This window comes from Myodes glareolus, chromosome 20, assembly GCF_982192425.1.
Source record: "Myodes glareolus chromosome 20, mMyoGla1.1, whole genome shotgun sequence".
In the NCBI taxonomy this organism is placed as follows: Eukaryota; Metazoa; Chordata; class Mammalia; order Rodentia; family Cricetidae; genus Myodes; species Myodes glareolus.
Genome location: NC_142045.1, coordinates 7,584,804 through 7,609,158, shown reverse-complemented (window position 1 = coordinate 7,609,158; position 24,355 = coordinate 7,584,804). Strand labels below are relative to the sequence as shown.

The 24,355-nt window shown below is 44.4% G+C and overlaps 1 protein-coding gene across 1 annotated transcript in view; it reads left to right on the top strand.

The window, feature by feature from the left end:
* Dchs2 (dachsous cadherin-related 2) overlaps positions 1 to 24,355 on the top strand; it is a 200,358-nt gene that overhangs the window by 87,892 nt on the left and 88,111 nt on the right. The window contains exons 2-3 of the mRNA XM_048424743.3: positions 6,800 to 6,991; positions 20,884 to 21,115. Of these exons, the coding sequence (XP_048280700.3) occupies positions 6,800 to 6,991; positions 20,884 to 21,115 (424 nt within the window). The remainder of the gene's footprint in view (positions 1 to 6,799; positions 6,992 to 20,883; positions 21,116 to 24,355) is intronic.

Here is a 24,355-nt window from a genome sequence, read left to right as displayed (position 1 = left end):
AAGACCCTATCTTAAAAAAAGAAGAAGGAAGGAAGGAAGAGAAAAGTTGGAATAGAATAATGAGGGGGAATGAGGAACTGGAAGCGGACTAAAAAATCATGCACGTGGGTTAAATCTGGAATAGGCTCTGTTATCTCAATATAAACTGCCCAGTCACTCAGGAGAAGCAGCAGTTGGCTTCCCCTGACAACTGGGAATGTTCCCTATATCCCCCCATAAGCAGAAACACAATAGGAGCATCACAAACAGCGTGTTTACAATGAATACACAGTTCTGAAGAAGTGAGGGTGAAGGCAAAACTCTGCAGCCGGTACTGCCATGCCCTTTTCCTTCTGGGGCAGCTTTGTAACCCAACAAAGCAGAACTGCTGAAGGGAGCCCAGGTTTCCAAGCTGATGTGAATGCTGGAGCTGTCAGCTGTGCACGAGAAGGCTGGAGCCACCACTGCAGCCCTCGAGTCTGTGCCGCCCATGGACTCACTTAGCCTTCCCAGCCACGGCCCTTGCATTAGAACCCTTCAAGCCAGCAGATCCTATGTGGGTTCCAGCTGACCTATCTGCACTTCTGTGGTCATCCTTTTAGGGTTAGGACCCCTGGAATCAAACTTGGGGTACCCCCTTGTTTCTCAAAACACAAGCAGGGGCAGGAGGACTAAAAGCCAGGATTGCATGACTCAAATTTATGAGCCTCATCCCCCCCAAGAGAATCATAAACATGAATCCTTTGGGAGAAATGCCCCAAATCCAGCTCTTCTCGGTTGACCTTACAGGTGTTTCGGGCTCTCCTTCGTGGGTGGAGTGGGGAGAGAGTTGCTCTTAAGAATCACAGAACACAGGAGCTAATTTGGGTCTATAAATGGAAAAGATCTCAGTAAAACTGTACAAAAACATATCATTTGAGAAATGAACATTTCCCATGCTCGTGCCCCAAGAGAGAACACCTGCCGGCTCTGTGGCGCGCTGCTCACATTCCTATTGCCTGTGGAAATACTCAAGTTTACATAGCTTACATATGGCCTTCTGTCCTGAGTCAGGGCACCTGCAGAAGGGAGTGAGTCTTGGCTTTCAGCAGGTCACATGGTGCCAGGTGGTGGCCCAACCCCTTTGGCTCTTCTGTTGTCACTGGCCTCACAGATGACATGGGGGGAGGGCGGGAAGCAGGATCTGGTGTTCATCCTCTATTGTGGTCTCGTGGAGCTACAGAGTATGAAGTCTCACCCTCCCCTCTGGCTTCCTGCCATGATATCCAACCCATCTGGCATCAGGAAGGTGCTGAGGAGTCGGGGAGTTGGCTGGCTGAGCTCCCCCTTTAGCCTGTCTTTTAGCCTGGGTAGAAGTATATGAAAATTAACCTGGCCACTTCCTTTGGAGAAATGCTCAATGCTTGAGTCTCTGTAACCCTCTTTCTGTTCAGTCCGTTGTCTCCTCCTACAGGTCCAGCATCCTGAGTTCTTCAGTGTGCATCTTTGTGGTTCTAGAGTGCAGGAGAGGAAGAAGTCCCCTGCTTTGGTCTGAAGACCAAAGGACCACTGGGGCACTGTTGCAGGAGGGTGCTTTCTTGCTGGCATCCAGCCACAGTCTGGCATCCAGACACACTTAAGAGTGTCACTGGAGATGTGGTTTGGTGGTAGAGTACTTGCCTAGCGTGTCCGAGGCTCCGGGTTCATTTTCCAGAGCCATGAAAAACAAACAGAAAGAAATGCCAGTGCTCCGGGCCCTGTGTCTCCTTCACGTCCACCCTTCAGTGGCTTTTCAGGAATGAAGTTGCTGGAAAGAGGCACTCGTGTTGGCCGAACAAACAGAGGGCAGATGCCTACCAAGTACGGGTGTGTTTAGGTTTAAATTTCCATGCCCCGCTTCTCTTCCACAGTTGGAATTCTCTGGAATTATTTTTAGTTTTGAAAAGTTAGAAAAATACTGAAATACACACAAAATCATTTATTTCCATGGATTTTCTAACATTTAGTTTTTCTTTGATTTTGTGTGTGCATTTGTGCACATTGTGGATACCATACATGATTTACCTTTAGACTTTCGTGTGCAAAGCAGAGTTTAATACTTACTATATGTGTAATAATTGTTTTGACTTTTGCCTTTGTGATATTTGTCTATTGTTTTGTTTAGTTTTGAAATCCCCTTTTACCTCCAAATTTCTCTCTAGTGCTAAGGCCAAGCCAAATATATATTTATGCTTTAAATGATGTCATTATTTGCATTTAACATCTGTGTAGAATTTGTTTCAGCATGAGGATAATATCAAACTTGATTTTTTTTCCCTCCATATACTTTGCCAATTTTTCTAGCCATTATGTGGATAACCCCAAATGCTTTAGTGGTTTCCTTTGTAATTGTACAAAAAAACCCAGTCTTACCAGGATCTGTTGGAGACCTTGCTTTTGGGTTCATTGATCTGCCTGCCAGTTCTTTTTATAGACAGTGTTGTTTTCACTGTCTGGCGGCACAGCACAGGACGTGTCTCCCTCCTGCCCCATTTGTTCAGGTTGCATCTTGGGAAGTGGGGCACAGGACAATTGATAAGCCATAGAATTGGTAGAATTAATTTCATCCTACATTTAAGGTAATAAAACTTGTCATAATAATTTCTTGCCTGTGACCTCAGCATATATATCCAATTGATCCAATCTGATAGCTAGTATCAACATTTCTGAAAATACAGCTTAAAAGCATGTCAAAATGTGTCCTGTCTCCTATCTCTTCCATATACTTTGGGACTTTTCTTGTCTTTTGCCTGGCTTTTTAATTGTAACATTGTGATAACTTTGAACAAAAACTTTTGGGCTTTAATCTGTAGTCTGTATATTGACGAATAAACTGTTGTAGGATTGAAAACTTGGCTGCTGGTGAGATGGCTCAGTGGTTAAGAACATGTACTACTCTTACGGCAGGCCCACGTTCAGTTCCTAGACTCTACACTGGGCAGCTCATGGCCACTGTCATGTTAGCTAAAGAAGCAGCACTCAGCGAGGAAAACGTCACATAGGCCGCTGGGCTTAAATTCTAGCAGAGAAGCAACAAGGTCATCAATAAACAAATCAGAATCTGTACCATGACATGTCACAGTCCTGGTGATGACAAGCTCTGGTCCTGACAGGGCCTTGTTCTTCCGAGGGGCCTAGGAAGACTCTTCTCTGTATCCCTGCGTCTGGAGCTATCTGACTTGGATGGCATCACCACCGCCTCTTTTGTCTGGGGTCTGCTTCTGCCTCTCCCGCAAGACACTTGTCACCATATCTAAGGCCCACCACTCAGGTCATATAAGGTGACTGTTCTTTGGTCCTATAAAATAATATTTATCAAATCCTACAGGATAAAGACATTAACATGATTTTTGGGATCAGCATTCTAAATAGTCAATAAAGGCTGAACAGAGAAGCAGCCCCAGTAAGTAAGCATTTACTCCAGAACTTAAAGAATCCCCAGAACCAGCCAGGAAACTGAGGCACATTCTTTGGGGAGGAGACAAGAGAGCACCAGACTGTAAGAAACATGTTCCGATGGTGTATGATGATTAGTTATGACTGATGGATGACTCAGAACCTAAGAGAGGAAACTGATACCATTGCTTTCAAAGACTTGGCAAGGCAGAATTGTTAGTGAACCTGCCAAAACTGTGTTCAGAGAGCCACAGTCTTACAACGCTGGGGTTCTCAATGTTAGATCCAAATTCCACTGGCATAATACTGTCTTGTTTCAGATGTAGCATCAGTGGATAGCTGAGTGCTTCAAATATAAGAATTTGTGATTTCTTTTGTCTTTTCTGTTTGAAGTTCTGTGGATGCATGTGTACTATCTATTAGGATCTTTGTTTCTTAAAAAAAATTGCTGTATGCCCATGGAAGTGATGTTGTACATTGTTAGAAAAAAGGGTGGGTTATTTACTTTTAAATTTTAACTAAACTTTTCCCCCTGAAACCCCTATCCCCCAATAAGGGACTCTGGGGATTTCCTAAAACCTTCACACATTAAAATGAGCAGGTAAAGAGTTAATACTACCGACGAGAATGTTCACCTTTTGCTAATATAAATGACTAAGACTGTGACCCCTCGTGAGTTTGGCCACTGATGTTAGAAAGCAGACCTTCTCACACTGAAGGGGTCTGTCTACGTCCTGACATGCACATAGGGCCATTCTTGCAGCTGCTGATAACTGAGAACTCTCAGGCTTCCAAAGACCACAGGTGCATCCTCTGAAAGCAAACTGTGTTCTCAAGCACGTTGACTGAAATGGAAGAAGAATATGAAGAAAGGGGGATAATAAAACTCACGTTGACCTGCAGGAGCATGTGTGGGTGCATTCCCACTTTCAAGCCCTCTCTCAGCCCAAATTCCTGAGGGCCACGCTCTCCAATCCTCCGCAGGGCACACTCCTAGGGAAGGAACCCTTACACAACATTAATATAAGGAGGGCGATAAGGATTCTCTAGCTCTCAGGAAGCTAATCACAAGAGAAGGGCACTCAACATCGTATGAATAATTTGCAAGTTCCTTAATGTCTTGATTAAACTTGTGTAAAATCAAACGCAATGAGAATAGCTATGAATGAATTTAAAGTAAGCCTGTCAACTTCGAGTGTGGAGGAGGTGAGTGAGGCGGCACCTGGGGCAGGGAGGAGCCTGTGTGTGCTGGGGTCAGCTCAAGGCGGGGGGGTGTGGGGGGGGTGTCAGAGATGCATCCTGCCTTGTCTTCTAAGCTTTCTGCTCAGTCTGCGAGTTGGTGCTTTCCTTGGGACCCACAGCCATTGACATCAGCAGGGGGCGCTAGAGAGGCCAGGGGCCCAGCTTCCTAACTCATCAAGGTTTCTTTCTGAGGTGTTTTTGCTTTCTGTTTTCCCAAGTGCCTACTCATTTGCTTGTTTGTTTGTTTTGGGCAACAAATGGGTACTGGGCTTTGTAAGCCCCATAAGAATTCTAAATTAATTCTAGGCATCCAAAATCCATTATACCAGGAGGTGGGTTATGTTGCTAGAAAGGAGGTAAGTATTTCTGGAGGGTTGGTGAACAGCAGAGGGGTGCACACTCTCATTTTATGAGTGTGAGCTCAGACTCTGAACCATCAGCACAAACTGAGATGGGTACTTTTTCTGACTTTCGATCCTTTATATTTTTCTCTGCCCCAAATCCCCCTAAAGTGGAAACAGGGGACGTGTTTTCATATGAGCCAAACACTTAGTTATACAAGCTATTAAAGGTTGAAGATGGGTTTTAGAATTTATTTTGTTGAATTGATCTTTAAATGCAGCCAACCTTATTGAGGAGACCACATGGCTTTAGAGGATGTATTTGTTGTCTTTGGGAACCAGTGGTTACTCAGTTATTAAAAGCCATCAGTGTGGAACAGACCAAGTGGATATGGACATGACTCCCCTGTAGCAGGGAAATTTGTGATTTTTCTGGTTCCTACCAGCTCATGAAAAGAGTAACTTACAGATATGTTAGCTGGTTTCAGGGGATGATTTATTTTGCCAGAAAGTGTGAGACAGGTGATGTGAAGACAGAAGACACACAGAAGAAGGAAAGAAAGTTTCATCTGCACTTGGGTATCAGTGATGTGGACGGCCAGGTAGCCCATTGTCTCGAATTCTGTCCTATGAGTTTTAGGTAGGATGTTTCCCAAAATGTCAGATACCAGATGCTGGATTCCTGTGAAAAACACTAAATTATGCTTTCCAAACACCCATAATGTCACATTCCAGTTATCTACTCAATCCACTATGTTGTAGGGGTAGTCTGGTGGTGAACTGATCATTGAATCTGGGGAACAGAGGCGCATCATCTGGGGAGTGTGGGATGGATGGAGTATCATCTGGGAAGTGTGGGATGGATGGAGCATCATCTGGGAAGCGTGGGATGGACATCATCTGGGAAGTGTGAGATGGATGGAGCATCATCTGGGAAACGTGGGATGGACATCATCTGGGAAGTGTGGGATGGATGGATTATCGTCTGGGAAGTGTGGGATGGACATCATCTGTGGAGTGTGGGATGGAGTATCATCTGGGAAGTGTGGGATGGATGGAGTATCGTCTGGGAAGTGTGGGATGGACATCATCTGTGAAGTGTGGTGTGGAACATCATCTGGGAAGCGTGGGATGGACATCATCTGGGAAGTGTGGGATGGAGATTTGTCCAGCTCTTTTGTTTGTGTCAAGCTGTTGCTTTCAGAGTGGGTTGCCACATTGAGGGAAACTCTAGGATTTTATAGCTATATGAACGCTTATGAATCCTTGTGATTAGACAAGACCACTCAGGGAGGAAATAAAAGCCTGTGGGACCTCAAACCTCTGAAGGCAGAAGTCACAAAATAATCCTACACCAGTTCAAAATTATAAATAATAAAGGGTTATTTGTTTAGGGGGAAACTTACAAACCAGTGTCCTAGATAACAGTACTCTGCACGAACAAGAACAGAGTCTAGCAGCCAGAAGCGAGAGCTGGGAGAAAGAGAGCAGATGCATGCTTTATAGCTGCAGTTACAGTAAGAGGCCACGCCCAAGTGGGCGGTATCTTAAATGCTATTGGCTAAAGGAGCAGAATGTGCTCCCACAGCAGATCTCAGTCTTTTAATTGGACTAAGAAAGTGAGAAGGAGAATTCTCCAAAGAGAGAGAAGAAAAGCTGGAGACTGGACAGGCAGAAAGCTGGAGCGGAGAGAGTTAATCCAAAGCTCTGCTTCTGAGCAGCCTTGGGGACTAACCGACTGGGCAGAGCTCGTTGAGTCATGATTACTTACAAAGTATCTCTGGCGTGTCTGTGACCTCTCTGACCTTCCTCCTGTCTTATAGGTAACAGCCACGGACGCAGATGCGGGGCTCTATGGCTTAGTCGAGTATTCTCTTTACGACGGCTTCCAAAGCTATGAAGCACCCTCAGCGTTCCAGATCGACCCGCAGGATGGGCGCATCTGTGTGTCACAGGACATCGACAGGGAAAGGGATCCAGGCACCTTTGATCTGCTGGTGAAGGCTAAGGATGGGGTAAGTTTTTGGTATAAAACACCAAACGCTCTCAAAAGTGAGCCACCGTGAGCACACGGAAGCATGGCGAGGGATGACATGGCATGACGGCTCCCGGTGTTTCACAAACCACCCACCCCCTCTAATGCTATTTCATCATCAGCAAATATTTCACATCAATAATGATTTCAAAGAAAGCAGAGCTGCCATATATTGACCAGCCTTTGATGGGTTCTAAGATCCACACCGTGTTAAAGGTTCTGGATTATCTAGTTCTATTGTTTAATAATTGATATGTTTGGATCCATACTCAAATGAGACCACAGATTAATTTGACTTATATAACCCTTGAGTTTCCACACTGGTCTTACCCTTCCTGTGGCAATTTTAAAATCAGACCACTAGTCCTGTCTGTTTTCCACGTGCTGAACATGGCTGAGTGCATCCTGAGGATGGGTTTATTTCCTCTTTCGTCTTCACTGTGCCCCATGCATTGGCGGTCAGCACAGGAACCTGTGGGCTGCTTCAGCATTAATGCTCCTACGTCAGCTATTTGAAAATCATTAATAAAAATAAGAAAGGCAAGATTCTCTCTCTCTCTCTCTCTTTCTCTCTTTCTTTCTCTGTGTCTTTCTAGTTTTGGAATGGTCAGCTGATGCTCTAATTGATCCCAAATGGACTATTGTTCTTTTCCTGTTTTGAATATAAACTCCTTGATCTTATCTATTTCACAGATTTATAACACTGATAACCTTCTAATTTTTAAAAACTTTTTACTATTTTATTTTATGTGCATGGATGTTTTGCCTGCATGTATGTCTGTGTGCCTTATGCATGTCTGGAGTCTACAGAGGCCAGAAGAGAGTGCAGGGCGTTGGGTTCCCCTAGAACCGGAGCTACACATGGTTATGAGCAGCCATGTGGGCGTTGGGAATCAGGCCCTGGTCCTTTGAAGATTGTTCAGTGCTCCTGACCACTGAGACACCTCTCCAGCCCAAATGATCATTCTGACATTCATGTTGACAGAGCTTTGCATAGCAGAAGCACCGTTGATTTGTTTCCTATGTAAAAAAACGAAAACAAAACAACCCAACGACAAACTCTTATGCTGCCGGATAAAAGTCATTTAGAAAAATATGCAAATCATAAATGTGTGGCTCGGTGGGTATTTGAACAGTGAGCACATTCACGGAAGCAGATGAGGAAGGGATGGTCTCTCATGGACTCTCCGGCAACTTTTCCTGTCCCACCTCCAGTCCCCGCCCTCTCATCTCCACCCTATGCTTCATAAGTGAACACTACCCATTTCTAAGCCAAACTGGCTTTTAACTTCCACTGCGTGGAAGCATGCAACATGTGTTTCTGTGTCCTTTCCATTGCTGAATGTTATCTGGGAATACCTTTTATACTGTTGCCTGTGGCTCTGATCTCCTCATTCTTATTTATCTGTAGGATATAGTGAATTGATCATAATTTTGCATATTCTACAATGGATGGTCTAATTTAGGGTATTAAAATAGTCTTTCTTCTAATACTCTTTCAAAGTAAACTTATTTTAAAAGCTGAAATATAAATTATGAAAACAAGAATATTAATGAAATAACATGCAATGTTTTAATGCTTATACACATTGTGTAATCTTTAAGCCAGGTCAACTGTATTTACCTCTGCAAACATAGCATTTCTTCCAGCTGTACGAAATGTGTGCCCCACTGACACTATCTATAGTCACCTGCTGTGTAAAGCACACTAGTGTTTGCGTCTGTGAGACCCTAACTTGTGCCCTGTGATCACACCCATCCCGTCACCCCATCCCTCAAATTCCTCTCAAACTTTTATGAATGTTCTACCCTTATTTTATGGAATAACCTTTATATTTCCCGTGGAAATAAGATCCCATGACACTTAGATGTTTGTGATACATTTATTTTACTCAATATAATGATGTTTTCTACCTCCCGTATTGTCTCAAAGGACAGCTCAGGTTTCCTGGCTCTTGCTACCTCAGAGTCGTCTTCACCTTTGCTTACCTTGAACTATGGTCCCATCCTGTTTATTTGTGATCATTATATAGACCCCCACCAGGAGTGCACTTCAGGGTGCCGTCTCCCAACGGTCTTGCTTGTCGCCTGTTACCTTTGACCACTTCTCTATGCCCCCCACCCCTGTCTAGCCTGTTTTCTCTTCTTGGACCTAGGTGGTTTTAGCTGTCCCATAACTAGCTAATCATTCACATAAGAATGGGGCACAACAGAAGTCTCCATTTAGGTTCTTGCCCTCTCCTTAGAAAAGTTGTAGCCTATGGTTCAGCACCATGGCCACCAGAATGCCAGATGACAGTGTGAGATTTAAGGGGTAATCTCAGGCCTCACCTAACTACTACTTTCTTTCTCTTAGGAGAAACTGTCTGGAAAAGGTGGTTGTCTGAATATTTGCTTCTGCTAGCTCCATAGGTATCGATTGTGCCCAAACAGAGAGATAGATATTTGATCGTTCAGTTTGGATTCAAGCACAGTCTCCTGTGTAAATAAGTTGCTCCAGGAGGATGTATTCTGGCTAAAAATAAACATGTCCCTTGTACTCTCATGGAAATGGCCAGAAAATAGTTCCTTGTGTCTCCCAGTTTGCCATCTGGTGGTCACTCTGACTTTCAAGGTTAATTTGACATCTTCCTAGGTTTGGTGGCCAGATGAAGAACCAGGAGTCTGTGTAGGGGTAGAAATTTCTCCACTGGGGAATGAGTACACCCCACCAAAAGTCACTGGATGTTCATTGCTTGAATCATCACCACAGCCTAGAGAGCATCACGAGCATCCTGTCCCAGAACTGGATCCCAAAGTCCAATTTTATTCCAGGTATCTTTTCTAGTTTTGTGACTGTTTAGCTCACCACACAAACAAATATTTTTGTCATTTAATTATTCATTCCCCAGACGGATCAATCCACAGAGGCTCAAGATGAACACTGAAGGATACATTCAATCTTGGCGAAGGTGTGGAACCCAGAATTTCTTTTAAGTCCTTTTAGTGTCTCATGGCTGGAAGGAGCTCTTCAAAACCATTAGACTTCTCACAGCTTTCCTGATTTTGACCCTGCTTAGATCAGAATCTGCACATAACATTCCTTATGTATGCTTTGGAGTGTAGACACAAGAAGCCACATAGGTTGACCTGGACCAGTCTGTCCTTCTTCGGTGATAGAATCCTAAGTGGGAGGAACAGGAGATGAGAAAATAAAGAAGACAGTGCTGTTTGGGATCAGGAGGTCTTGAGCACGCTGGTGGCCCATGTAAGCAAGTTTATTAAGAAGTAAAGCATCTTGTATAGTACTTCCAGGGGCAAAATGGGATACAGTCAGCAGATACTATCATACACGTGAGAAGTCAGTGGGAAGCTCATTGAACAATATTTCACAAGAGGAACAAATAATATCTAAGGAGCATCAGAGACCTAGCACATAGTAGTCTTGGAATTTAGGGAGAAAGTTGTGTTCTCAGGATATAAGCAGTTACTCCATAGCCCAGCCCCAGGCCTTTCCTGACATTGCCAAGCACATTCCTCCTTTTAGAAGAGAAACTGTGTTTCTTTTCCACATGACAGGACCTCAGGGAAAGCTTTGGTTCACTCCAGCCCCCAGCATTATAGATGCAGTATGTGAACGCTTGCCTATATGTCCACACACATGTAATATATACAGATACACATGTGTGCAAGCAGATACACATATGTCAGCTTAGCCAGTGTCCTATGTTACTGCATCATCTTTATGAAGTCCTATGATAAGCTCAGAGTTTCAACAGGGTGGAGTGATACATCTTTAACGAACAGCGTGGTGTTAACTAGCAGAATAAATTGCTCAGAATCACGTCATTAAAAAGGTTGGCACAGCTGAAGATAAAAATTGGTAATGACTAAATAGGTAGCCCCTAAAAACAATCTAGACTGCATTCATGGGATAATTAAATTAGGTAAAGTGTCTTAGGTCCAAGCTGTGGGAATTCCGGCCATAGTGTGTTTATTTAAAACAAACTGAGCCTTGGCCCAGGTCCTTGACTTATTTAGAGTCTTTCTGACAATTCGTGATTTTCCCTCAGATTCTTTCTCTTTCTAATAAATGGCCTGCATGTCCTTGGTAGAAAATTGCTGAAAAATCTATTTGCAAGTGGTTCCTAGGAGGTTTTTATCTATCGATAGAATGATTTTTCTTTATCCAGCACCCTGAACGGCCTGTGCATCTTCTCTCAGGTTCTATTTATCTTCGTGGCGACTGTCAATATGTATTTTCTAGTCCGGTCACTTCCCCTTCTCTACTGACACCACATCTGTAATATCCTATTTTTGCTGTTGCAATGATTGCTATTTATCTCACACACAGAGGATGCTATGAAATTATATAATGGAACCAATTAATTGGATTGGCAGTCAAGTTATTGTCTACGATTAAGCGCTACAATTTAATTATTCCATCTTTCTTCTAAGCTTTGTATTGCTTTTTTTTTCTGATACATTTTCACAAACAAAGCCCTCCATTTTTGGTGTGCATTTATCATTCTCTCCCTACTTTTGCTACACCCAGCATTCTATAACTGAAATATGTGTCTGGAAAACAAAAGAGCTTTCAACTTCATCTTCCCACTCAAGGCTTCAGGAAGGATTTTGACAGACACTCTAGAGAGGAAATTGGCTTAGCCTCTCACCACTCTGTGTCTTCATGATAAGAGCTCACCGTTGGAGCTGGGACCTACATAAAATGTGTTCAGTTATCCATCATTTTAAATTGTGTGTGTGTGTGTGTGTGTGTGTGTGTGTGTGTGTGTGCATATGTGCGAGCATGTATGAGTGCAGGTGACTTCAGAGACCCCAGGGCCATCTCTCCAGTCCAACTTCTTTTTCTAGTCTTTTGTTTCATTGATTTCTAATTGACTTATCTGTGGATGGTGCATTTACCCGGTGTTCTAGCTAAGGTGTTTGGGCCAAATCTAAAATGTCCCACTGGCCAATCATTCCCAGATTAGACGTAACATGTCCTAACACCAGTCTTCTTCAGTCTCATCTCTGAGAGCTTAAGCTTCCCCGCCATCAACACTCACCTTCTCCTCTCACCTGTTCAATAACTTTTAACGCAAACCAATATTCCAACCGCTGTTTCACCTTCAAACTCATTTGCTATCACCCAGAAAATTCTGCATAAACTCCACTTGGCCTCTGGTTGTTCCTTTATTGCCTCCCTACTGATGGAAAGCAGCCTGTAGTCCTGGGGCTACTGATCCCTCCTTCTCAATAAAGGTAAGAATTGCAGTCCCAAGGTGGTAAAATGATTGTCTTTCTGCTTCAGTTACTTTTCTATTGCTATGAAAAAATACCATGATCAAGACAATTTACAGAAGAAAGTGTTTAATTTGGATTCCTGGTTTCAGAAGTTAGAATCCATGATCGTGATAGTAGACAACATGGAAACAGGTAGACATGGAGCTGCATCATTAGCTGAGAGCCCACATCTCCGTCTATAAACACCAGGACCAGAGAACTAACTGGGAATGGCACCCAACTTCAGTGACACACTTCTTTCAACAAGACCACACCTCCTAATCCTTCCCAAACAGTTCCACCAAATGGGGACCAAGTATTCAGACATATTAGCCAATGGGGGTCCATTCAAATCACTACAACTTCTAAGTCATTTCTATTCCTTTCTCTATTGAAAGTCAATTTGAGAGTGTGTTAAAGCCACTAGGAGAGAATAAGACCATTATCATATTTTTAAAGAAAAATTTGAAGCAAACTTTAATAAAGTACTGGCCAGGATGATGTACCGGTCAATGAAGTTCCCAGAAAATGGTGACAAGTAACATTTGACTTATACAGAGAAACCCATAAGGCTGTGTATTTTCCACCAGACTCAATCAAGGGCAAGTATATATCCTGACACACTTCCTGCCTTCATACCTCCTGTTTGCATGGGATCAAGCTCATCCAGTCCAGTTTGGTCTAACTTGTCTAGGGGAGCAAAAACATGTGGTTTGTTACCTTACATAAATGATAAACTCCAACACTTCAGGAAGTTTTTATCCTTGGGTAAGGGACTTACAAGTTAGAAGCATTTTTTTGTTTGTTTGTTTTATGGATCTCTAGGAACAATAATTAAAACATCACTTTGGCTCTCACAAATGTAGTGCAGATACCCCTGTTTGTCACTGCCCTGTTTCAAACTCCCAATCAGTTTTGTACCCGACTTAACTTGTGGTCTCACACCCTCACTTTGGTACTCAGCTTTCCTTCACTGCAACAAAACATCAAAGATGCTCAGCTTTTAAAGGGAGAAGATTTATTTTAGTTCATGCTTTGGAGGTAGAAGTCTGTTAGGACAAGACCTATTCTGTGGACTCCTGGGAAGATGAAAAACTCAGGGCAGAGGTCATGGTGGCACATCCCCTCATGCTAGAGGAAACACAGAGAAATAAGCCAGCATCCTACAATCTCCATTCAAAAACACACTCCCAGTGGCCTAAGGACCTCCAGCAAGCCCCACAGTCTGAAGATCACAGCCCTTCCAAACAGCAGCATCCCGGGACTAATCCTTGAACACAAGGTCATAGGAGGGACTTTCAGCGTCTGAAATCTAGCAAACAGCGTTCCCTACCAGGCTTTCGAGGTTTCAGCAGAGCCATCCAACCCCAGCCTCTCCGTACTTCGACTTCCTCATTTGCAAAGCTCATCCCTTCCTCAGAAATCTTGATTCCAAGCATGCTACCTTCTGATAAGCATTTTTATCTCCTGTGTCACTTAGCTCAGGGCTTCCCTTGCAGACCGGAATCCCTCTTTTGTAAGATCACCGAAGTATTACATATCATTAAAGTCACTGTGAGGCAAATTCCATTCTCGAGAACATCTCAGCTCTTTCTGAACTCTGATTTTTCTGCTCTAAAAAGAACAAAAACCAAAACCAAAAAACAAAAACAGCAGCAACAACAACAAAGCCTTGCATTTGAGAGGAACTTCCTCTTCTTCCTGCTACCCAGCCTCCCCCTTACCTGGCCTTCAGCTTGTGCTCTGTTAAATCACAAGGTTTAGATCAGAGGCAAATCCCCCTGACCCTCAGGGTCCATGACCCCCACCCTGCTCTAGGACATCACCCTTGTAGTGATCTTTTCTTCTTGTGTGGTTGAATTTGTCAAATTCTTTTGGATGACACCCATAGCAAGCAAGATACAATAGCAACCTCTACCATGAAAATCAAACTCCCTTTAATTTCATATGCCTTCTAGGAAAACCATTTACTTTTTCCTCTGTGCCATAGCAAAGAGATTCAAAATAGCTGTTTCTACTTCTCAATATCCAATTCTCTTTCTCTGTTCTCTTCTCCCTACCTTTCTCAAAAAGTGGATTTTATCAGAACAGTCATAACTGTGCCATATCCTGGGTTCTCAATGTGTCCATTTCTATTTTACCGGCCTCCCATTTAACCTGGAAATATGCTTTGAATGCTGCCTTGCTTGGCTTTTGTGACACCCAGCTCACCAATCTTTTTTTAGCTGGGTGGGCTCTCAGTTTTTACCACCTTTGGGCATGAACTGTGGACTAGAAAGGCTCTGCCTTAGCTCACTAAGATGCAAAGCACAGCTCACTAGAGCTAACACTTGTGGAGGGCAGACATTAATATTCTATTATTTAGGAGTCCCAGGATGCAAGAGTAAAGAGAATAGAATGTTGAAAATTGACAGAGTAGAAATAATAGAAGAAAAATTTCCGTATGTGCTGATTGCCTTAGGCAGCCTTCTGGGGCTGCTGTAGTAGCTGTTTTTAAGCTTAGAGCTTTTTAAAAGGACTTGTACCTTCCCTAGTAAAATTTGAAGGGGTTGCTCAGGCATCTCTTACTGTAACTTTAAAAATGAAATGGCCAAATTGATCAAAGCGATTCATGACTTATTTATGGAAGTCTGAGATAGAATTGAGAAATACTAATGGATGGATTTAGGGAACGAATTAGGTGCATTCAGCTGTGTAAGCAACTACCCCTCAGTTTTTAAGTTTAAGACAATACAGTTTGAAACTGCAGGAATCTGGAGGCATTCTCGTGTGTGGCTCTGCCTCGGAGTCCCTTCTGATTGGCATTGTGAGATATTTCCTTGAGACAGACAACAGGCTGTTACAGAGCCTCAACAAATGCTATACCTGTGGTTAGATTCGCTCTCTCTGCTGTTGGCCCTTGTGGGATGCTGGTTTCCCAGCAACCTCCTTCTAAAGAGAGAGATGTGATTCAGAAAGTGTGTGCAAGCCCACAGGGTAGCATGACTGTAGCCATAGAGGTGCGACTGTATCCCAAGATGGAAAAAAAGCCATATAAGACGGATACATGACCTTCATCTTTATGGGTGTTGGCTATGTTTATAATCTTGAAGAAAGCGGAAGGACAGCCTGGTTTGCCATGGCCTACTTTGTTAAGCTTAGCGTATAAAGTCCTTCCTCCCAGATCAGAATGTAGGAATCTCCCGGTTTAGTTGCCCGTCAAAGAACACCCCTGCCCATGAGTCACTAATGATTTTACTACGGAATACACCAGAGAGAGGCTCTCCAGGCAAAGAACTGACTTGGTGAGTTTGCCATTTTCACATTTTTACTTGTTTTTCGAGACAGGGTTTCTCTGTGCAACCCTGGCTGTCCTGGAACTCACTCTGCAGACCAGGCTGGCCTTGACCTCGCAGAGATCTGCCTGCCTCTGCCTCTCAAGTGCTGGGAGGTGTCCACAACGCCCTGGCATTTTCACATTCTTTTTAATCAAAGAGTCCTTTACTTAATTTTAAAGATTCCCTTCTTCTTTGCTAACCTTTCTATCTCTTTGTGAAACCTAATTTGATTGCCACCTCAGAACTGTCATTAGTAGTGTCCCACCGGGGAATTTGGGTAAAAAGCATCAGAGCTTTGAATTTTATTTTTCTAAGTCTCATTTTTATGATATTTTCAGCATAAATATTCTATTCATAAAATAAATATCTTGAAAATATAAGCAAATAAAAATATACACCAAGGCTTTACACGCCACATTTAAAATTATTTATTATTACCATGCGTATGCACACACGGAGTGCGCATGCGTACCATGTTAAGGGTGTGGTAAGAGGACAATGTTGTGGAGCCAGTTCTCTCTCTCCCATTTTATGTGGGCTTCAGGGCTCCAACTCATGTTCCCGGGCTTGGATGGCAAGCAGCATTACCTTGGAGCCGCCTTGCCAGCCCTGCAGAGTGTATTTTACCAACGGGAAGCATTGCCTTACTTCTCCAAAAGTCAAAATGCTTTGAAATCCTAGACAAAGCTATCTGTCCATAAGTATTTAGAATACAAAACCTATAAGATCTAGTATGGCCATTCCCTCTGGGTCAAACAAGCTTACTGTTGCTCTCTTGAATCAGAGCCATTGGGCCACCTCCAGATGGCCCTTCTGAGGTTGGAACCACCCACATTCTGCATGGAGGGAGAATACAACCCATGAGGTTCCTGTCTCCCCTCTCTGGGATATGCAATCTACAGGGTAAACACTATTGGGAGAAGGGGACGCTTGAGTTGTGTGAGCAGGCTGTGGAGAGGACCCAAGTGATAGCAGCTTTCGTGAGCTGTCAATCTCACAAGGCTGTGCTGCTTCAGAGATGCAGCTGCCCCAGCTACCCTGCTCCTCTCTGAGATTCCAGTGAATCTCCTGGTTCGCCAAGCTAGACAGAATTCTTTGTTGGTGGAATCCTTCCCTTGACCTGTAGTCGCCCCCTCTATCTGGGGTGGATAGACATAGAATAGTTATTTTCTCCTCAGGAAAGTTGTGTGGCGGACCTTATAGCTGACAGTTATGAAGTATTGTCAATGCCCCTGTCTGTATTCAATGTCCTTCATGTCAGTGGCAGGCCTGCGGAATCACAGGTGCCGGAGCCCACCTAACACGCTTTCCAGAAGAGTTAGCTTAGTCTAGGGTTGGGCTGCCTCTCTGCAGTTCTGGTCTTGCAAATGGGGTGGATAGAGCTTTATGCCCCGCACTTTGGGCTCTCTGTCTTTACACTGTGAGACGGGAAGACTGCTAGAGGAGCTGTATCCTGGACCACGTTCCTTGAAACTGGCAGCCTGTCTTCCTCTTCTTACCTGTGATGGAGCCGGTGACAGGCACTGGGGCTACTTCAGTCTCTAAGCGCATCTCCGTGGAAGAGGGGCTTTGTACCACAGCAGAATTTTGAAACATGAAAAGTTTACAAGAAATCATTAAGGGCTCAGAGGACAAGCAAAGTTTTTGTTCCAGGTTAGACCTGCTGTTCAGTCTTTGGTACCTTGAACTGACCCCTGGGCTGCTCTGTGCCTTAATTTCTTATCGCTGTGGGAGGAAAACCATAGCAACCTTAAGTAAGCCACAGCAACCTTAAAAAGGTGAGATTGTAACAACTTAGAGAGCAATCGCCGTAAAGCAAACCGAAAGCATTTGGAGTTGGTTATTATAGGAAGAACCCCACGCCCAAGGGATTTAGCAGGTGCTCACTGGGTTTATACACAAGAGACGCCGCAAGCTCGTACTCAGCCTGCAGAAGGTCCCTTGTTCCGTGACAGTATGTTTAAGCCCTCTCTTGTCCAGCTGGCCTTCGATTGTTTTCATAGGATTCCCGTATCAGGATCCTAGCCAAATGAAGGTGTTTGTTATAGAAGGGTGGCTAAGGGTGTCGCATTCCCTTTGCATTGTCCTCTCTCTTTTCATTGTTTGGCTTTCTCGGTCCTTCTTTCAACCTAAGGAGCTGTTTAAGCTGAAGGAAAAACTAGGAAAGAATACAGGGCAAGCAAAGCTGAGAAGGCAGGCCATTGTGAGTACCAGCAGGCTCCACGCCAGATGTCAAGGTTATTTTCTGTATGCTCCTAGCCAGCCTGCGGTCCCCTCTCCCCACCCCTCTCTGGACTCCTGCAGGTTAGCTGGTTTTCGGTATCAGCACACAGCTAGGTGGGTAAATTCGTATTGTTTTCATTATGGTCCTAGCCAGCTACTGTCCCTTCAGTTCTAAATGCAGCTGGGAGGACTCTGGCACTTTATTAGACTCAGAACACGGGAAATCACATTATATCTTTAATCTTTCAATCCCCCAAGGACGGCATACACAGGACAGTGGTGAGCGCTGTTGCTGGATTCATGATTAGCTTATTAGTTCTGTTGTCTTTCTCGGCCTGTCCCCTCCACACTTGTTCTGGGTGTCTGCGTAGCCCATTTTTCTTTCCAAGCCTTCTGAGCTGTCCTTTCTCTTCCATTCTTCTTGATGCCCTTCTCCAGAGCAGAGCCAGGCAGCAAAAAGAAGGAAAAGAGGAGGGGGGTGGGGGCGGACACAAACGAGAGAAACGTCCTCTCCGCGCACTGCTGTGACTTACCAAGGACTTTTGTCTGGACTGAGAGTCTCAAGATGTGCCAGATAGACGTGGAAATAGGACCGGGAAGCAAGAACAGATGTTTTCCTTTAGAACAGGGAGAACCAAGGAGATATCCTTCGATTGTATCTACTCCCTCCCCTCTGGCTTTAGGCGGAGCCAGCATGAACTACACAGTCTGGGATGCGCTTCCCAGTGCTTTATGTACTGTACAACCTTTCTGAAAACCAGGACATTTCAGGATCCCTAAGCCACATGACTGCAGGGAGAAGGAGAAACTGCTTCTCCTGCCATTTTTATTGGTCCTGTGAGAATTTTGTGTGATATACCTTGATCATATTTACCACCCAACTCCTTCCAAATCTGCCTCCTTTCTCTCCCTTCTCTATTCACACAAATCTGTGTCTTCTTAAAAAACCAAACAAGCCCCCAAACCATTAAGTACAACTCTTCTATGCGTGGGTATCTAGCCTTCCACTGGAGTGTGGCCCACCTACCGGGGTCTGTACCCTTAACAAGGCCGCCCTCCCTCTCCCAATAGCTATTGATTACTAATAGCTCCTTAGCTAGAGCTGGGACTCACGCCCCTCGCCTCTCCACGCTGGAATCTTACCTGACTTGAACTCACAAAAGTTTTGTCACACTGTTACGGCCTCCATGAGTTTATACGTGTGTAGCATGAGGGCCGGCTTGTTGGGGTATCTGTTCCCGCCCAGTACCCCACAGCCGGCAAGTCCCAGAGAAAATCAATCACACAGAGAACTCTGTAAGTTATAAAGCTGATTGGCCCATTAGGTCAGGCTACTTATTAGTTCTTATGACTTATCTTAACCCATTATTCTGATCTATGTTAGCCACACGGCTCTGTACCTTTCTCAGCTGGGCAAGTTACATGCTGCCTCTTAGGTGGTCTGCGCAGGAGTGCGGAGGGAGTTTCCTGTTTTCCCAGAATATTCCCAGTCTCTTTGCTCCACCCCTACTTCCTGTCTGGCTTTCCCGCCTATACTGCCTGCCTGGCCAATCAGCGTTTAATTAAAATATAATTGACAGAATACAGACAATTCTCCCGTACCATACGTGGAACTGTCCAGTTGTGCTTGTAAGTCTCCATCTTGTCGTAGTATCCACTGTCTCAGACTCTGACTGTCACCTCTCTGCCTGCTGTATTCCAAGCATCTCTGAGCCTTGGGAGGAAGGGATAGATACAGATGCCTTGAGAATAGAGCTGAGCATTTGCAGTCTCTGAGTTTCTACACTGTGATCTCTGAGGAGACCTGAGATGTGCTCATCTATAGTGGTAGCAATAAGTCACTAGGAGCCAGTTTAATGCTATGCTAATTTAACAAATAGCAGAAGCAGTTTCTCCACTAGAGCCTATAGGCCACCTCGCCGAGGTTCTTGGCTCCAGTAACGGTGCCATGTCTGGCTTTCAACTTGTGGATCACCCCTTCAAATGCTACCCGAAGGTGGTTAGCTACTCTCCCATGCCGTCCATGCCACTGCTGCACGAGTGGGCATGTCTTCAGACAGTTGTTACTGTGCTTCACAGAGCTCACAGCTGCTAAAGACCGACACTTGCTTCTCTCCTCTGGTCGTGTGACTAGCGCCTTTCAGCCCTGTGGAAACCAGCCAGTAGGAATGGAGCCTTCAGCAGAGTGACATCTTGATCTCTTTGGGTTCTGCGACTCAAGAAAACCACGCTGAAGCCAATAAGGGTCTGGTCTACCCAACAAAGATTGGGAATGGTCTACCTCTTTTGGAGTTGTTGGCTAGCCAGATCTCACATGGCTCCAAGCATTCCAGGCTATTTCCAATACTCTTCTTCACCCTCCAGAACTTGGCAGTGAGACCCCATTGCTGAAGGACAAGCTGCTTTGCCATCCCTTTCCTCAACAAGGGTCACCATCCATTTCAAACCTGGTGACTGCACAGCCTCCCAGCAGCTCCCTACTTTAGCCCTCATTACTTTCTGTCTGTTCTGAGCACCTCAGCCAGCAGTTGAAACTAAAGTTGAGCCAAGTCAACTCTGTGCTCAGAACTCTGTAATGGTGAAATGCCTTGGTCACCTGCCGGCCCCAGTGATCTCCATAGAACTCTAGCCTCTAACATGAGACCTGTGCCTTCTTTCTGTCCCTGAACAGACCAGCTCAGACACTACTTGCTTGTTTTGGGGTTTTTGTATTTCATTCTTTCACCTGTTTGAGAAGCATTTATTCCCCAGATAATACAAGTCTAGCTCCATTCAATAGCTGCCATTCCTCAAGTCATTTCCTAATGACATTTTTTACTATAACAATGGATAGGAATTCATAACCCAAGAGCACAACCAAGATTTATTTATATGAATATGTATGTTCCATTGCTTCAGAAGTCTGTTTTAGGGTCGTTTTTAGTTATTTTATCTCAGTATCACACAGCCATGCCCCCCCACACACACCGCTTTGCTGTTTCAAGTCTGTTTGGGGCTTGCTCTGACTTACCTTGGGTCCCGGCATCCACAGATGCCCAGTTGTAATCACCGCTCGTTCATCTCACAGGGTGGTCTCAGTGCTCAAGCTTTTGTCCGGGTGGAAGTGGAGGATGTGAACGACAATCCGCCCATCTTTAATCCGTCGACCTACGTGACAAGCATCAGTGGCCAGACCCCGCCAGGCACTGAGATCATCAACGTGCTCGCCAGTGACAGGGACTCTGGGACATACGGGACCGTGACCTATGAACTCATCCCAGGAGACTTGCCGTCACTCTTCTCCATTGACTCCGTTACAGGTATGTGATCTAGGGACAGCTTCACCCGAGAAGCCCAGAGGCCTCCACTGTGTGTCTGAAACGGGCTGGTGCTTTGTTAGCCAAGACCAGGATTAGTTTCACCTCTGCTCACCGAGATCTTGGGATCTTTAGAGACCCCAGTTTCATCATAATGCCAATCATCCCGTATTGGGATTCTTTTTATTTCCCAAACACAGTAACTGTCTATCTTCCAAAGAACCCAGTGGTCTGAGTTTTCTAGAAATAAATATTTCAGACATTACTTTCTCCTTCCTGTGTTTGTTGTCACCAAAATAATGTTTGCAATATTTGGATATAAGACCTAAGATTTCAAATAACATTGGAAATAATTACAGATATTTGGTCCCCCAAATAAGGCTACAAGCAAAACCAAAGTTTTTGTTTCTTTCCCGCGCCCCCCCTTTTTTATCGGCTCTGAGAAATGGACAGAAGGCATTTTTACTTTAACAGAGTGTTGTATGTGTGTACAGCTGGTTAGCCTTCAAGAGGACATTCTACCGTGGAAGCCAGATGCCAAGCTAGTCGTACATCGTCTCATTTGTGACGACCACAGATATGGCGAGCCAGCAATGCACAGGAAAAGCAATGCACTTGGTCTGCCCTTGGACCCAGCTCCACCACACAGTCACCGTCCCTGCCTGCAAGGGGCGCTCCCTCCAGCTTGGGACTACGTTGTTTACCCTGTGGTCTTTACAAGGCAAAATTTTCCTTGCTCAAAATAATTCACTGACGTGGAGCCCTTAACATTTCAAAGATCAGAGAAACATACTTTAGTAGGAAATTAGTCTGCTTATCTCTGCCTTTTCAAAATTCATCTTAACCGAGAACCTCAACTGTCATTCTCAGGCCCACAGGGCAGTAACATTGCCAAGAATATGTAAGTCAGCCATAATCAGGAGGTAGGATCTTAGTATTTAGCAAATTGTTTTTAAAAAGACGGCACACTCGTCATCTAGACTCCCCTCCCCGGAAGAGCTTGAAGAATGAGCTGTTCGGCGTTCTGTTCACAGCAGAGATGTCCCTGTAGGCCATGGTCAGCCCTGTGCCTCCCTTCCTGGCACTCCCTACACAGCAAATGCCATTGCTGATCACAGCGAGTGCTTTATGTGGGTCATTATCTAGGGACACATCGGACGGATTTATTTAATTTTTTAAAAGCAAAGACCACATTTGTAATGAAAGCAGCCTTGGGTTACTGTTGTTGGCAGATTTGCTGGTTGTGCGTTTGGGTGGAAGACGTTTCTCAGGCAAACAGCATTTGGAATTCGGTTGCACTTAATCACAGATTGTGAGCGATCCAGGAGGGTTTTGTTTTAACCTTTAGAGGATGGAGCAGTGTTACTGCACACTGTGGGGAAAAAGTCGTCCAGGGAACGGTCAGCCTCCACTGCACCACTGTGTTCCAGAAGTTCACATGGAGAAATGGAGGCATCGCTGTGTGCATCCAGAGTGCTGAAAGGTTTTCAGTGTCTGCTTCCCCTGTGAAGTGCTGGCTGCAGCTAGTGACTCCGCCCACCTCAAATACTTCTAGTCTTTCATAGTCAGCACAATTATGAGTCTCACATGATTATCAATTATAGTCACCAGCTCGTACAATAGATATTCATAAATTTCATCCTATCTGAGTGAAACAAGATACCCTTTAAATAGATACTTCTGTCTCCCTCATCCTTAGCCTCCGGCAGCTTCCATCCTATTCTCAGCTGCTGTGAAATTGACCTTTTCGTTTGAATTCCCCCGTGAGGCCAGGGAGTGTTGGTCTTTTTTATACATGGCCTTTTTTTTTTTCACTTAGCAGTATGTCCTCCAGGATGTGCATGTTACAGAAGTGATGGAATATCATTTGAAAGGCTAACCATCCTGTGTGTACCTGCATGGCGATTTCCTCACCTGTTTGCTGGTAGGGCCTTGGTCCCCCACATGTCCCGGTTACTAAGAATAAGGCAGGTGTGTCCTTGGCAAACTGATTTTATTTTCATCGGCCACGTACCCGGAAGTGAGATTGCTACTTCTGACTTTATGGACTCGGCGTATTTTTTTCTGTAATGGCCGTATCGTGTGCCTTCTAAGCAGATGTTCTTAAAGAACAGACATTGTAGTTTTAAAACATGGTTGTCCTGTTCTGGAGTCCTTGTGTTTTCGTAACCTTTCTTTCGCCGTAAAGCCCATTCCTACTAAAGCTGGTAGTAATAAACAGTCCTGAGACATGATCTCTGTCAGTAAATATTTGTGTAATAAATGAACAAATGACACCAGAAATAATTGGAAGGCATTTGAATTCTTACTGCAACTTCCCAAGGAATGGCACGGGAATTCCATTGATAATAAGGAACAAAACTTGGTCTAAAATCCTCTCTGTGGCAGAGCCTGGGCCGGGCCCTGTCCCTTCCTCCCATTTCCTTTCAGAATGCTCAGCCTCTCTCAGTCTGTGTGAAGATGAAGTTTTCTCTCCTTTTCTGTCTCTGGCTCTATTCATTTCTTTTCAGGGTGGAGACCAGTCTGTTTACAATAGGGAATTTTCAACCTAATCTCTGTACCCTTGATCATAATTCTCCCTTAGGGGCCTGAGTTCTTACATAAGCAGGCCGAGGCGAGATTGCTTTACAGTGTAAAAATGTTGAGTCTCAATGAGTGCACACGTGATCGGAGCTTCCCGAAATGCTCACCCATCTCTGAAGGACACTGCTGTCTTGCTTTCATCCTTTCTAATCCATCCTTCCTTTGGATACTTTTGTACCATGAATGCTATTTGAAAGCTTGCATAATTTGTGTTGGGAGTTCACGCTTTGAAGAAAGAAAAAGATAACTCACTGATCTACTTGGGACAAAACCACAAAGACCCACACATTGAGCCCAGAGCGCTTACTAACTGTGCTCTTCCGGGAAAAGAAACGGTTTGAGGAAAACTGGAAGTGGATATGACACTGTCGTGGCTGGCTGCTCTTGTGGCTTTCTCTTCCTGTTCTGTTTCTGCTGTTCTGTGTTTGTTGCTCATTCAAGAACATTTTTGGAGACTGTGTTCAGGCACGAGAAGAGAGATGCTAACCGGAGCTGTCGTTGCTCTCCTTCTCAGCCCACTGGCTTGCTTTGATGTGGGCAAGAAGCCGACCACTCTGCTTTGAGTTTTAAGAGGAATAAACACATGAAGCAGGTTTATTAATAGCTCTTCTCGGGTATTTGTATTCTATTTATAACTTACACATAGATGTTTTCATTCTT